We start from the raw sequence: 12,863 nt of genomic DNA on the forward strand, positions 1-12,863 counted from the left end.
ATATGCATATACATATATGCATATACATGTATGTATATATATGCATATGTATATGCATATATATACATACATGTGTATATATATATATATATATATATATACAAACTTTCTTGACGCATGCTCGTCATCCAAGTTAATCCCTGTAAATCCCAGAAAGCTGATTGGGAGAAAGTCACTTCTTCAGCGCTTCTTTGTAACTGTTGATTGGTTCACAGTCCACACCACACGGTGGCGGTAATCCACTGTGTGGTTTCTTGCCAAACACCAATAAACGCGAAGAAGAAGGAGCAGGAGCAGCATGTCTGCAGACAGTGTCCCCGCACAGACGTCTGAATATGCAAACGGAGGTTAGTAATGAAGTCATTCTGAAAGATACCTATAGTTTCGGTTTGGTTCCGTTTTTTAATGATATCTGTACGCACGTAGGTGACGTATTTCCTCTGCTGTTTCTCAAAGTGGTCGCCATATTGCGGGGCGGGGGGGGCAGCGGTCTGTATACAGAGGAAACCGTCACAAGTTCCAAAATCCAGCGATTTCTAAGCGTTTCGTGTGGTTTGCTTTGCTCTGTTGTCTTGTCCGTGTTTGACTGACACATGCGGACCGATCATCTGCTGTCTGGCTGTGCTGCGCACCATTAATGCGCAGAAAACAAAGACTTCAATAATGTGATCGCAGATACAGACTGGCAGCTTTGCCCTGGTTGTTCAACTGAAAGCGTGAATGGCTGATTGAGGCAGGCTGTTAAAGGCGTTACACAAGAACCAGGCTGCTTCCAGTTTCCATTGACTTTGTGCTGCTGCTGTTTGGGTTGCTGTGATAACACAGCTGTTGTTACACGTGACTGAACTGTAAAGACGCCTGTGTGACAGCTCAGCGGTCTAAGGTGATGCTGACCCCTCACTATATCATGACTTAGTATTAGCTATGATGTTATTAAACGCTGAGAGCATTCAGAGTCGTAAGAGGGTTACGGGAACGGTCCAGTCAGCTGGGGGAGGGAAGCCCAGGCTGGACTATTAAAATGCAGCACTCAGTGTAACTACATATTGGGTCGAAGCAGCAAACAACAACTTGAATGGCGTGGAAGGTTGCAGTGTAGTAAACAATGGGCTTTCCAGGAAATACAATTAGAAATTAGGAAGTAGATTTCAAATTGAGCTTTACTTTCCCTGCAGTGTCCAGCTGCTTTCACACCCTCTGACCCAAATCCTCTCTCTCTGCGGGTTTAAGACACTGACCGACTTGTTGGGGTTTTTTAATCGGACTCTTGCGAAAAGGCCTAAATAAAAAGTCAGTTTTGTAGTTACATGTGTGAAAATACTAACTTAACGTTGCTCAGAAGTTAATGAAATTTGGAGAGTTCAGTGTCAGTCTGGTGTCCTGGTCAGTGATGGAGACAGGCAGCATCGTCCCTGCAGCAGTTTTAGAGAAGGATTACTTAATCAAACATGTTTGTAAGGCTGGAAAAACATTGAGCTTCTCGCCTGTGAAACTTAGACCTGCTTCTTTCATTCAAACATCAACGGTAGTGTCAAAGTCTGGCATTTTATACTTTATAGGAATGCCTCACAAGCCATAGTCACGAGCAAGATGGCAAAACCACGTCTGTGTTCACTAACATTAGCCCGGCTAGCTAAGCAGCTCCAGACAAGTTACTAAATTCTTGATGTGATTTACATGATGTTGGGTTCCATGAATAGTTGTGTTTGTGTCAGCTTTTAAAGTCGTCTTTGTCCATTTCAGGAAACAAGAGGATACCGTGTCCGTTGCACGCCTGTAAGAGAGTGTACCGCGACACAAGTGCTCTGGAGAGCCACATCAAAGATCATGATATCCCGGCTCAGTCTCTACCTGGTGAGGTCCTGCACTCCAACTGTGGACATAAACAAATAAGGTTGCGGCTGGAAATAAACCAGTATTGAAGCGCATAATAAAAGCAAACATGGTTTATTTCTATCAGTCTCCAGTCCTGAACAGTGCTTTCCATCAAAACATGTTTTTGTGTTCATGATATGAAACTTGGTATAATTTCTTTAGACAGTGTGACTGCGTTGTTTGCTGTAACACATGTGGCAGTGATGGCTGTACTGTGGACGTGCTGTTGTCTGCTGTACTGCACTGGGACTCTTAAAGTAACTGGTCATCATTAATGGTTAACAGTCTGAGTTTTGCTGTTATTCACGGCTGTGGTTTTGTTCAGTGAGACTTTTCGCACCGTCTCCGTGTTTTTAGTCTATTTGTTATGTTGCTTTAGAATAAAGTGTAACCGAATCCTGAAAACACTCAAATGATGTTCAAGTGTGTGACGATGTTTTTCCTGTTCAGAAGTACACCACTGTCGTCCAAAGTTATTCCTCTAATAAATGATAGATACTCAAATGTTATTTGAACCATAGTGATAAAAAGAGCGTAGGAAATAAGCAGAAACTAACAACCGTGATGTTAGAAGAGAAGTAAGCTAGGAACCCATCAGATAACCTGCTGACTTATGGTTCTGCAGAGGGGAGGGCTTTTCACCCAGTACCCTAATAGTATATTCTAAATGTCAGATTATAGCTGAATCCCAAAAATCTTGCCTTACAGTTTCTGCATGTTCCTGTGGACAACAAAGGTTGTATCAGATGACAAACACTATTTTTGATCTCCTTAGGTAAAGTGCTGCTGTGCTCTACTGTCGGCTGCGGTGGTTCTTTCTCCAACATGCAGAAACTGATGGAGCACATGAGGCATCATCACAAACCCAACATTTTCTTCCAGTGAGTTGGCCTGTGTTCTCCGGATGTGCTGTCAGTGAGCTGTAGACATGTTTACAATCGTCTGGCTTCTCTTTCTGCAGGTGTGAAAGCTGTCGCACTAAGTTGCGCTCATACCGTGGCCTGCTGACTCACCTGCACACCTGTTCTAAAGTCACACGGAGTAAAACGAAGCCTGTTGAACAGACACCCCCTCAGCTTGCTGCTGTTACCAACCCAAAACCCACAGAGCAGCACCTCCCACGGCTGGAGTCGGTGTCTGCACCCCAGCAACTGCCGCCTCAAATCCCAAACCCAGATGGAGCCATCCGCCCTGCTGATCCTCAGGCACACTCCTCAGCCCCACCTCTGCTCAGTTCCCCTATCTTGCATCTCCAAGAAACCTCCCCTCTTCAAAACATTAATGAAGCTCGTACTTTGCCTAAGGAAAAAGCCCCTAACATGCCCCCATGTCTAAAGATGGATGGTCCAAAAGCAAGCGCTGACCCTCCTGAGTTCCAGGTTCAGCACCAGCCACAGACCAGGTCACCTGAGCCCATCCCTCCTGCTCCAGGATCAGCACCTCATTCTCCTCCTGGGTCATCGGCTATCTGGAAGAAGAGTCCAGGTGAGTTCGGGTTCACTGCAGACTAGCACCATGGGAACAGTTACTCAGCCCAGCGCAAGTGCAGCAGTAGTTAAATAAAGTAGTTTCCTGGTTGATCATTGTTTTTGAAAGGATGATTAAAAATGGTCGCAGATGAAACCCGTCACCTTTTGCAAAGCCTTAAATGTATCCTGTGACGTTAGCATGCTTTTGACTGCTTTTGTGTAAGTTTAATCAGTGAGCAAATCAAACACTCACAGTTATTTGTTTTGTGCATTAGGTTTGGCCTGCAGCAGACGCATCCTTTGGGAGCACACCAGGGGGCGCTATACATGTGTACAGTGTGGCCATGTAGTAACCAACCGCAAGGAAATGACCCTGCACATCAGCAGTAAACACGGCACCATCAAAGCTGTAGAAGATACAGGGAGCTCTGCTACTAACACTTAGTGTGGCAACTCTAGTTGTCTGTATGTGTCGAGGTTTTAGCCAAATTCTGAGTGCTGGCTGTGCACAGCAGGGTTGACTCAGAGCGAAACACCCGCAGGAGTTATGTGCATGTATCTGCTTGGGTAATGATGCTAAGAAAATTGTATATTACTGTTTCTGTAGAGCATCTAACATCTTCACCTCTTGAATAAAAGGTTCAGACGTTTTTGTGAAAGTTTTTGTTTAAATATCTGACTTTTGGGTCACTCCAGTACAAACAAGAAGACCACAGAGAAGATTGAAGGAGGACATGCAGAGGTTTGGCGTGGCATGAGATGAAGGCAGATGTGACCAACTCTAAAGAAAAGCGGAAAGACGAAGAGGAGTGCAATAGTTTTAAATCACTAAACCCTGTTCAGTGAATGAACAGTGAGTTAACTTAAGTAGTTACTTCCTCCAAAACATCACCTTGTCTTTTAGACCCCATTCATGCAAGACTGTGTTGACACACCTCTCTGCATTGAGTCATTACTTATTATCTTTGGCTCTCTTCTATAGTGTTGTCTTATCTCTCACCTCCAGCCAATTCTTAAAAGGGAGTTTTTCCTTCCCACTGTCGCCCAATGCTTTCTCATACGGGGTTATCTGTATTGTTGGGTTTTTACCTTACAGTATTAAGCACCTGTAGCTCACTGTTCTTGTGATTTGGTGCTGTGTAAATAAAACTGAATTGAATTGGTTCGATCCTTGGCTGCTCCAGTCTGCATGCCAAATATCTTTTGACAATATACGGAACCCAAGTTCCCCTCTGATGCATCCAAAAGCACTTCCATATAGAAGTGCTTGCATGAATGGGTAAATGAGGGAAGTTGTATAAAGTGCTTTTACTCTACAGGTAGAGTAAAAGCACTTTATACAAAAACCAGTCAACTAGATTACAAATCCAAGATCACTTATTCTACAGTAATAGTTGTGCACTGCACATGCATCACACTCCCATCACCAACAGGTGTTTAACACAAGTCCCAGAACTGCTCCTTAATAAATGTCCAGCTATTAGAGGGGTGGGTGGTGTGGACACTCAAGCCTTTTTCAGATTTTGTAGGTGGCACTGTTGGGCCAATTTGTAACATCCAATGAAAAGAGTTAACCTGAAAAGTTCACATCACATTCAAGGTGCGTGCTAAATCTCACGACCTTTTAAGCTTTCCAAACCCCTCGATTATCATGTCACCAGGGTGCACCATTAAATAAAAACAAATTTCATGTCAAAGCATCATTAAAACCTGATGTACATAAACTAAACATACGGTACACTAAGACCAGCTCCTTAAGGCTTTTCATGTCCAAAGTTCAAGTTGCTCAAGTGTAACCACCTTGAAGCTATACCTCAAAGTGTAAAACATGATATTTTCTGTGCGTACTAAGTGGAGATGTGATGATTGTTAAACACTCCAAATAAAAAATGTGTTCAGGGGCACACCCTTATCACAATTGAGAAGATTGAGCCAGATTGGACACGGTATTATAATAAAAATGTCATGGCAAATGATTGAAATTTGCTGTGGCGCCACAGATGCAACCTATAGCCCAGGTCTGTAGTGTACACTGAACAATTATTCAAGATTCAAAAGCTTTATTGTCAATACAGCAGTATACAAAGTATAATCAAATGCTGTTTCACCCCAAGCCCCCTATGGTGCATTTATGAGTATATAAAAGATATATCTCCAAGAGATATACAACTAGGAATTACAAATAAATAATAGGCTAAGTTTCGGTAAAATTAAGGGATAAAAATATATCAATTACTAACTATACAATACTATACAATACTATAATGATAACTATACAATACTGCCTGTACGATAAACAAAGGCAGGACAGAGACAATACAAAGTGGGTTGTGCAGTGTAATTGCATACCATGTTCAAGTTATTGTCAGGATATTATAGACGAGACAAAGACATGTGCAAGATGCAAAGTGTGCAAATATAGTATAGTATAATTATAATATAATTATAACGTTTATTGAATGAACACTTTGAAAATAGTAAAATCGGCACCAGTTTTATCTTCAATTCAAAATATTGGACTTCCTGTTTGGTTTGATCAAGGAGCCCAGAGGCTTTTTGTCCCTCTTAGCTTGTTATATGTGTACATTTTTCATTCATGTAGCTCAAACTACGTGTCCGTCCGTAGTACTTCATTATAGTCTGCATAGGTGGCGCTCTAGAGCCATTTTCAAATGTCCCAAACAATAACGTATCTGTGTATTTGAGCACGTTAAGGCCCCGGAAAGTCGATTAATTTGCCTGAAAAACAATAACAATAATAACGATTAAGGGAGCAGTGCTCGGTAATAATAGTAGACTGTAGTAGTCCTCCCGGTGGGTCCCCCCGGTGGGTCCTCCCGGCTTTACTTTGAAATTCTCCACCGGTCTGCAATGCCGGCCGGACTCTTTTGACACGCCCCTCTCGTCTTGTGACCGGCAGACTTCACAGCCAATCACAGGGTACCATCTGGAAACATGGCGTCTGGCTTTCTGTGGAGATGCGCGGTGCTTGTGCTCTGCACACACATGCTTTGTGCTGTAGAGACCGAGACTAAAGCAAAGGCCAAGAAAAAGAAGGACATCCGAGACTACAATGATGCTGACATGGCACGGCTCCTGGAACAGTGGGAGGCAAGTTTTCCCGTCCACAGCCTTCAGATGTTAGCAGCTGTTAGCCGCTGGCTAGGTGTCGTGAGAGATCATTAGCCCAGCTAAGTCTGAGTGTTTAACTGATATATTGGTGGAAGTGCTAGGGGTTACTATTAGATGCCGGACTCTTTCGTCGCTACAGAAAGACTAAACACCACAGTCATTATAAGAGAGAGACGTGGCACACATTCCACAGTGGGAGAGATGCGGGGTATTCTTTCCAGAGGAAGTTGTTTTAGTTTAAACTCCACAAGAGGTTATTATAATTTCACTGGTTAATCAATACATACAGTTTTTTTGGTTCCGGTGATCCTTTTAAAATGTTTGTTTATTTTTCAAAAGCAGTTTTTCCTTTTCACTGTAGCCAAGTGCTTGCTCATCATTTGATTGTTGGGGTTGTCCGTTATTGTACCTTTACCTTACTGTATTAAGCACCTTGAGGCGACTGCTGTTGTGCTTTGGTGTTAAATAAGTCAAACTGAATTCAAAGTAAGCCAGCAGTCTGATAGCAAAGTGCTCTGTTGAGTGATATGAAGTTATCCACATTGTAAAGACTGAGTGTATAGATATAGGTTAGCTTAAGTATATGATTGTCTCTTTTGCTTAGCTTGATTTTATTGTCAGTCCTACTTTCAGTCTGAAATGATCACTAAATGATACAATGAGTCATCCTATTTCCGAATATTCCGTTCGGTCTCTTTTAAACCAGTTATTTTAGGGATAAAAAACATGAATTAAAAAAACAAGAGTGCCATTTGTTTAAAATAAAAAACAAAACTCAACATTATCTAAATATTTGTGTCTAGAGTGCAGGGGTGGGGGAAGTCCAGGCCTCAAGGTGCCCTGCAGGGTTTAGATCTCACCCTGGTTCAACACACTGAATCAAATGATTAGTTCATTACCAGGCCTCTGGAGAGCTTCATGGCATGTTGAGGAGTTAATTTAGCCATTTAAATCAGCTGTGTTGGATCAAGGACACATCGGCCCTTGAGGCCTGGAGTTTCGTCCACACATGCTATAGTGTAAGAGTGGAAAGTATAAAATAGATTCAAACGAGTGAGACGCAGTATTAGCTGCTGTTTCATCTTAAACTGTTGTCATGTGTTTTGTTTTTTTCTCTCCATGTGGTTTAATAGGCAGACGATGACATCGAGGAAGGTGACCTTCCAGAGCACAAAAGGTCTCCTCCTCCCATCGACTTCTCTAAGGTGAACCCCTCCAAACCAGAGGAGCTGCTTAAGATGTCCAAAAAAGGTCGGACTCTGATGGTTTTTGCCACAGTTTCAGGAGATCCTACAGAGAAAGAGACAGAGGAGATCACAGGCCTGTGGCAGGGCAGCCTTTTCAATGCCAACTTTGATATTCAGAGGTATTTCCTTTCTGACCTTGTTTCGTTTTTTGTTTCTTGTTGTCGTTTGCGTGGGAGTGATTTCTATTTGTAGAGCAGTAACAAACAAACTGTGTTCACTGACAGTCATTTTCAGAACAGTTTAAGAGCCCATTCTGTGATACTGATCAATACTGAAGCATGCATTTATTTATTTTTTATTCCAGAATTATCATCACTCTGCCCAATTCATCCCACAGATGTAATATTATCTACAGCTACTCTTAGTACCATTGATGTTAAGTTAGACTCTTTTTCTCCAATTGATCTTTCTGAGTTAACTTCAATAATTACTTCCTCCAAACCATCAACGTGTCTTTTAGACCCCATTCCTACAAAACTGCTCAAAGAAGTCCTGCCATTAATTAATGCTTCAATCTTAAATATGATCAACCTATCTCTAATGATCGGCTATGTACCACAGGCCTTCAAGCTGGCTGTAGTTAAACCTTTACTCAAAAAGCATCTCTAGACCCAGCAGTCTTAGCTAATTATAGGCCAATCTCCAACCTTCCTTTATATCAAACATCCTTGAAAGAGTAGTTGTCAAACAGCTAACAGATCATCTGCAGAGGTTTATTTGAAGAGTTTCAGTCAGGTTTCAGAGCTCAGCACAGCACAGAAACAGCTTTAGTGAAGGTTACAAATGATCTTCTTATGGCCTCTGACAGTGGACTCATCTCTGTGCTTGTCCTGCTAGACCTCAGTGCAGCGTTCGATACTGTTGACCATAATATCCTATTAGAGCGATTAGAACATGCTGTAGGTATTACAGGTACTGCACTGCAGTGGTTTGTATCATATCTATCTAATAGACTCCAGTTTGTGCATGTAAATGGAGAGTCCTCTTCACACACTGAGGTTAATTATTTTTCCTTCCCACTGTCGCCAAAGCTCTTGCTCAGAGCGGGGCGTCTAATAGTTGGGGTCTTTGCATTATTGTAGGGTCTACCTTACAATACAAAGGGCCTTGAGGCAACTGCTGTTGTTATTTGGTGCTTTATTAATAAAACTGAATGTTTCCTCTTGTAGGTTCGTGGTGGGTTCCAACAGGGTGATCTTCATGCTGCGAGATGGTAGTTTTGCCTGGGAGGTGAAAGACTTCCTTGTGGCTCAAGAGCGCTGCGTAGATGTTACTGTAGAGGGACAGGTGTTTCCAGGGAAGGCTGCCAACAAGGATGATGCCAAATACAAGCAGCAGAATGAGGTCAACACTAAGAGAAAGAGCAAGAAGAAAACGGAGAGCAAGAAGCCTGATTTGGAGGGAAACCGTGCAAACTCTCTGAAACAGGAGCTCTGATGAGTTTGTGAGTTAGTAATTAACCTTGTGGTCTCATAAATGATGCTTCCCACATCCACTCTGTGAGCAGTGAACTGGTGAGGGCCCACTGGACCACCTGGAGATGTGGAGGGATGAGTGAACTAATGAATTCTGATGGGTAACGTCACCTTCACTGCTCAGCTGGAATCGTCACTCTTTCAGATCATTTTCAATGGAAGCCATATTGATTTCTGTTAAGTCATCACCAGATCAAAAGGAGCACATGCATTTATTGTTAACAAGGTACTCCACATGAGCACTGTCAAACATTTAATCCTTTGTATCCATGATTGGTTGTGGAATAATTTTTGTGTGGTGCAGGCATGGAGGCACAGATCTCACCGTCCTGTCCTCGTGTGTTTGTAGCATCCACATTTTCTATTTGATTTGATGAGAAAATAAACTTTTGATATCTTTGACTTCCACTGTGAAAACATTGCATTCAGTAACAAGTGCAGACTTGCTTTCGATTGAGAGGCATGCGTGCAGATATATACAGCAGCGGTCCCCAATCCCCGGGCCTCGGACCGAGTCGTTTGGGTCGGATATTCCCTGGGTCTTTTCCTGTGTTGTAGTTGTGTGTCTTATTTTGAAAGAAATATTTATGCATTGCCATGGCAACCAGAAAGCATTAAGGGGCAGAGAGAAGGATGTTACACTCAATGTTGTGGGCGCATTTCAGGAGGATGCTGCTAACAAAGTAACACAATTACACATTGTGTTCATTATTATGTTTACAAAATCCCAGAGTCTGTCTTGGTTGTATCATTTTATTTTGTTGTTTTTATCCGCGACACCTTTTTCACACCTGTGAAAATATTGTCTGACAGTAAACTGGTCCGTGGCACAAAAAAGGTTGAGGACCGCTGATGTTCAGTACAGCCACGTGATGCTGCTGCTGATACCAGCATAAACAAACGCAGCTGAACTTGAAACCCAAGTTTTAGTAAAGCTACTGACAGTACATTGTAATTAAAGCTTTGGCCAACAGGGGGCACACAAGCTTTTTGTGTAGGTATAGATGCAGTGGATCCTAAAAGGCATCAAGCTGTCACTGGGTGAGAGGCAGGTTGTGTACATATCTGTACAGACTTTATTCACAAAACAGGCTAAAATTAGCAGAAGTGTAGGGATGTCACATGGATGGTGCAGCTGCAACTCAGCTATTACATATTACTCTTCAGTAGAATTATTGTGGTCTTGATCTTAAAATGTGCAGTCACTCTGATTTTGTGTTTTTTAAGCAGTAAAATTATATTTTGTTCATCCCAGTATTGTATCCCAGTTAACGTCCACTGCTGTGGTTGCTAGTCACGCTGGGGTCCACTGTGTTGGTTTAATCAGGGACACAGAGATGTGCAGACAAACTGTCTTTATTTATGTGCAAAAATCCTCAAAGAAATTCAGAGTCATGGAGTTTCATCACCTTAGCCACTTATACAACACATCCATTTGGTATACAGTTAAAACAAGGCAACTATACCAGGAGTCATAGGCATGTATGCAATAAGTGGATCTATGATGGTTTTTGTTTCCTACATCCAGTATACATACAGGACAGTAATAACATTACAACTCAAAACAAGTCCCTCGTAGATTTACATCAAGAGTGTCTGTACAATAAATAAGTATAAAATATATCTCTTAGCAACCTGTGGATCTTTAAAAACACATACACGCATACAAAACGCTAAATTACTGCTACAACCTCCGAAAAAAGACCAGCTATTTCGGTAAAGGGAGAAGAATCGTTTTTTCTGGTCACATTGGAATCATTTTGAAGAGGGGGGAGCGACACATTTAAAAACAACCTGATTAAACATTCAGTGGACTGCTCAATTTCATCTTTTATATCTTTATGGGCTTCTTGCTGGTTCATTCCAACTGACAGGCAGATGGATCGCAAACACTGACGAAAACAAAAGAACCCAAACCATCAGCAGAAGACTACATCACAATATCAAGTGAGCGAGTGCTCGGAATGCAACAAAGCAAGTTAACCACCAGCTGGGATGCAAACCAGGAATGTTTTTGTTTCTTCTCTTCTGTTGTTTAAACGGAGCAGAACATTAGACTCACTTAACTGTTACACATCACAGGATGATTAATTATGCACATGCATCACACATGTGCTTGAAAAGACAACTGAAACATAGTATTTGCTCCAGAAACTGCCTAGTAACCGTGGCTGACATGAAGGTCTGCTGGAGAATTGTCCAGCAGTTCATAATGTACACATATCAACCAGGCTACAAAGTACCGGACTGTATCCAAGTACCTCCTGTCCTGTTAATAGAAGGACAGTTGTGTTGTTTGTAATCTGGCTTTAGTTGCCATGTGCATATATTAAGAAATGATCTAACTGAAAAGCATCAGCTTAATCTGAATGGCACCTCACCTGATAACACAAAATAGATGCAATTCATTCAGATTTATGTATAGCTCAATTACAGACTTCCATATCGGCCCATATACAGGGAGTGCGTAATTATTAGGCAAGTTGTATTTCTGAGGAATAATTTTATTATTGAACAACAACCATGTTCTCAATGAACCCAAAAAACTCATTAATATCAAAGCTGAATGTTTTTGGAAGTAGTTTTTAGTTTGTTTTTAGTTTTAGCTATTTTAGGGGGATATCTGTGTGTGCAGGTGACTATTACTGTGCATAATTATTAGGCAACTTAACAAAAAACAAATATATACCCATTTCAATGATTTATTTTTACCAGTGAAACCAATATAACATCTCCACATTCACAAATATACATTTCTGACATTCAAAAACAAAACAAAAACAAATCAGCGACCAATATAGCCACCTTTCTTTGCAAGGACACTCAAAAGCCTGCCATCCATGGATTCTGTCAGTGTTTTGATCTGTTCACCATCAACATTGCGTGCAGCAGCAACCACAGCCTCCCAGACACTGTTCAGAGAGGTGTACTGTTTTCCCTCCTTGTAAATCTCACATTTGATGATGGACCACAGGTTCTCAATGGGGTTCAGATCAGGTGAACAAGGTGGCCATGTCATTAGTTTTTCTTCTTTTATACCCTTTCTTGCAGCCACGCTGTGGAGTACTTGGACGCGTGTGATGGAGCATTGTCCTGCATGAAAATCATGTTTTTCTTGAAGGATGCAGACTTCTTCCTGTACCACTGCTTGAAGAAGGTGTCTTCCAGAAACTGGCAGTAGGACTGGGAGTTGAGCTTGACTCCATCCTCAACCCGAAAAGGCCCCACAAGCTCATCTTTGATGATACCAGCCCAAACCAGTACTCCACCTCCACCTTGCTGGCGTCTGAGTGGGACTGGAGCTCTCTGCCCTTTACCAATCCAGCCACGGGCCCATCCATCTGGCCCATCAAGACTCACTCTCATTTCATCAGTCCATAAAACCTTAGAAAAACCAGTCTTGAGATGTTTCTTGGCCCAGTCTTGACGTTTCAGCTTGTGTGTCTTGTTCAGTGGTGGTCGTCTTTCAGCCTTTCTTACCTTGGCCATGTCTCTGAGTATTGCACACCTTGTGCTTTTGGGCACTCCAGTGATGCTGCAGCTCTGAAATATGGCCAAACTGGTGGCAAGTGGCATCTTGGCAGCTGCACGCTTGACTTTTCTCAGTTCATGGGCAGTTATTTTGCCACACGCTTCTTGCGACCCTGTTGACTATTTTGAATGAA

At 42.1% G+C, this 12,863-nt stretch overlaps 2 protein-coding genes across 2 annotated transcripts; both read left to right on the forward strand.

Moving 5' to 3' along the window:
* The first annotated feature begins 283 nt into the window (after positions 1–283).
* Positions 284–3,987, forward strand: znf414 (zinc finger protein 414). The gene is made up of 5 exons (XM_085358831.1): positions 284–347; positions 1,744–1,854; positions 2,651–2,756; positions 2,837–3,360; positions 3,620–3,987. Exons 1-5 carry the CDS (start codon positions 299–301, stop codon positions 3,787–3,789), a joined length of 960 nt encoding a protein of 319 aa, XP_085214957.1. The 5' UTR covers positions 284–298; the 3' UTR covers positions 3,790–3,987.
* Positions 3,988–6,298: 2,311 nt separating this feature from the next.
* mesd (mesoderm development LRP chaperone) lies at positions 6,299–9,570 on the forward strand. Its single transcript, XM_085358842.1, has 3 exons — positions 6,299–6,459; positions 7,614–7,842; positions 8,893–9,570. Exons 1-3 carry the CDS (start codon positions 6,300–6,302, stop codon positions 9,158–9,160), a joined length of 657 nt encoding a protein of 218 aa, XP_085214968.1. The 5' UTR covers position 6,299; the 3' UTR covers positions 9,161–9,570.
* Positions 9,571–12,863: the final 3,293 nt, after the last annotated feature.

Source organism: Diplotaxodon limnothrissa, linkage group LG1 (genome assembly GCF_057381915.1).
Source record: "Diplotaxodon limnothrissa isolate DT_005_m linkage group LG1, D_limnothrissa_male_GT1.1, whole genome shotgun sequence".
NCBI classification, from domain to species: Eukaryota; Metazoa; Chordata; class Actinopteri; order Cichliformes; family Cichlidae; genus Diplotaxodon; species Diplotaxodon limnothrissa.

Coding starts and splice junctions, on each gene's coding strand:
- znf414 (XM_085358831.1), top strand. CDS start 299: ATGTCTGCAGACAGTGTCCCCGCACAGACGTCTGAATATGCAAACGGA. Junction 1,855..2,650: donor CCCGGCTCAGTCTCTACCTG/GTGAGGTCCTGC, acceptor TGATCTCCTTAG/GTAAAGTGCTGCTGTGCTCT. Junction 3,361..3,619: donor TATCTGGAAGAAGAGTCCAG/GTGAGTTCGGGT, acceptor TTTGTGCATTAG/GTTTGGCCTGCAGCAGACGC.
- mesd (XM_085358842.1), top strand. CDS start 6,300: ATGGCGTCTGGCTTTCTGTGGAGATGCGCGGTGCTTGTGCTCTGCACA. Junction 6,460..7,613: donor CCTGGAACAGTGGGAGGCAA/GTTTTCCCGTCC, acceptor TTTAATAGGCAG/ACGATGACATCGAGGAAGGT. Junction 7,843..8,892: donor GCCAACTTTGATATTCAGAG/GTATTTCCTTTC, acceptor TTCCTCTTGTAG/GTTCGTGGTGGGTTCCAACA.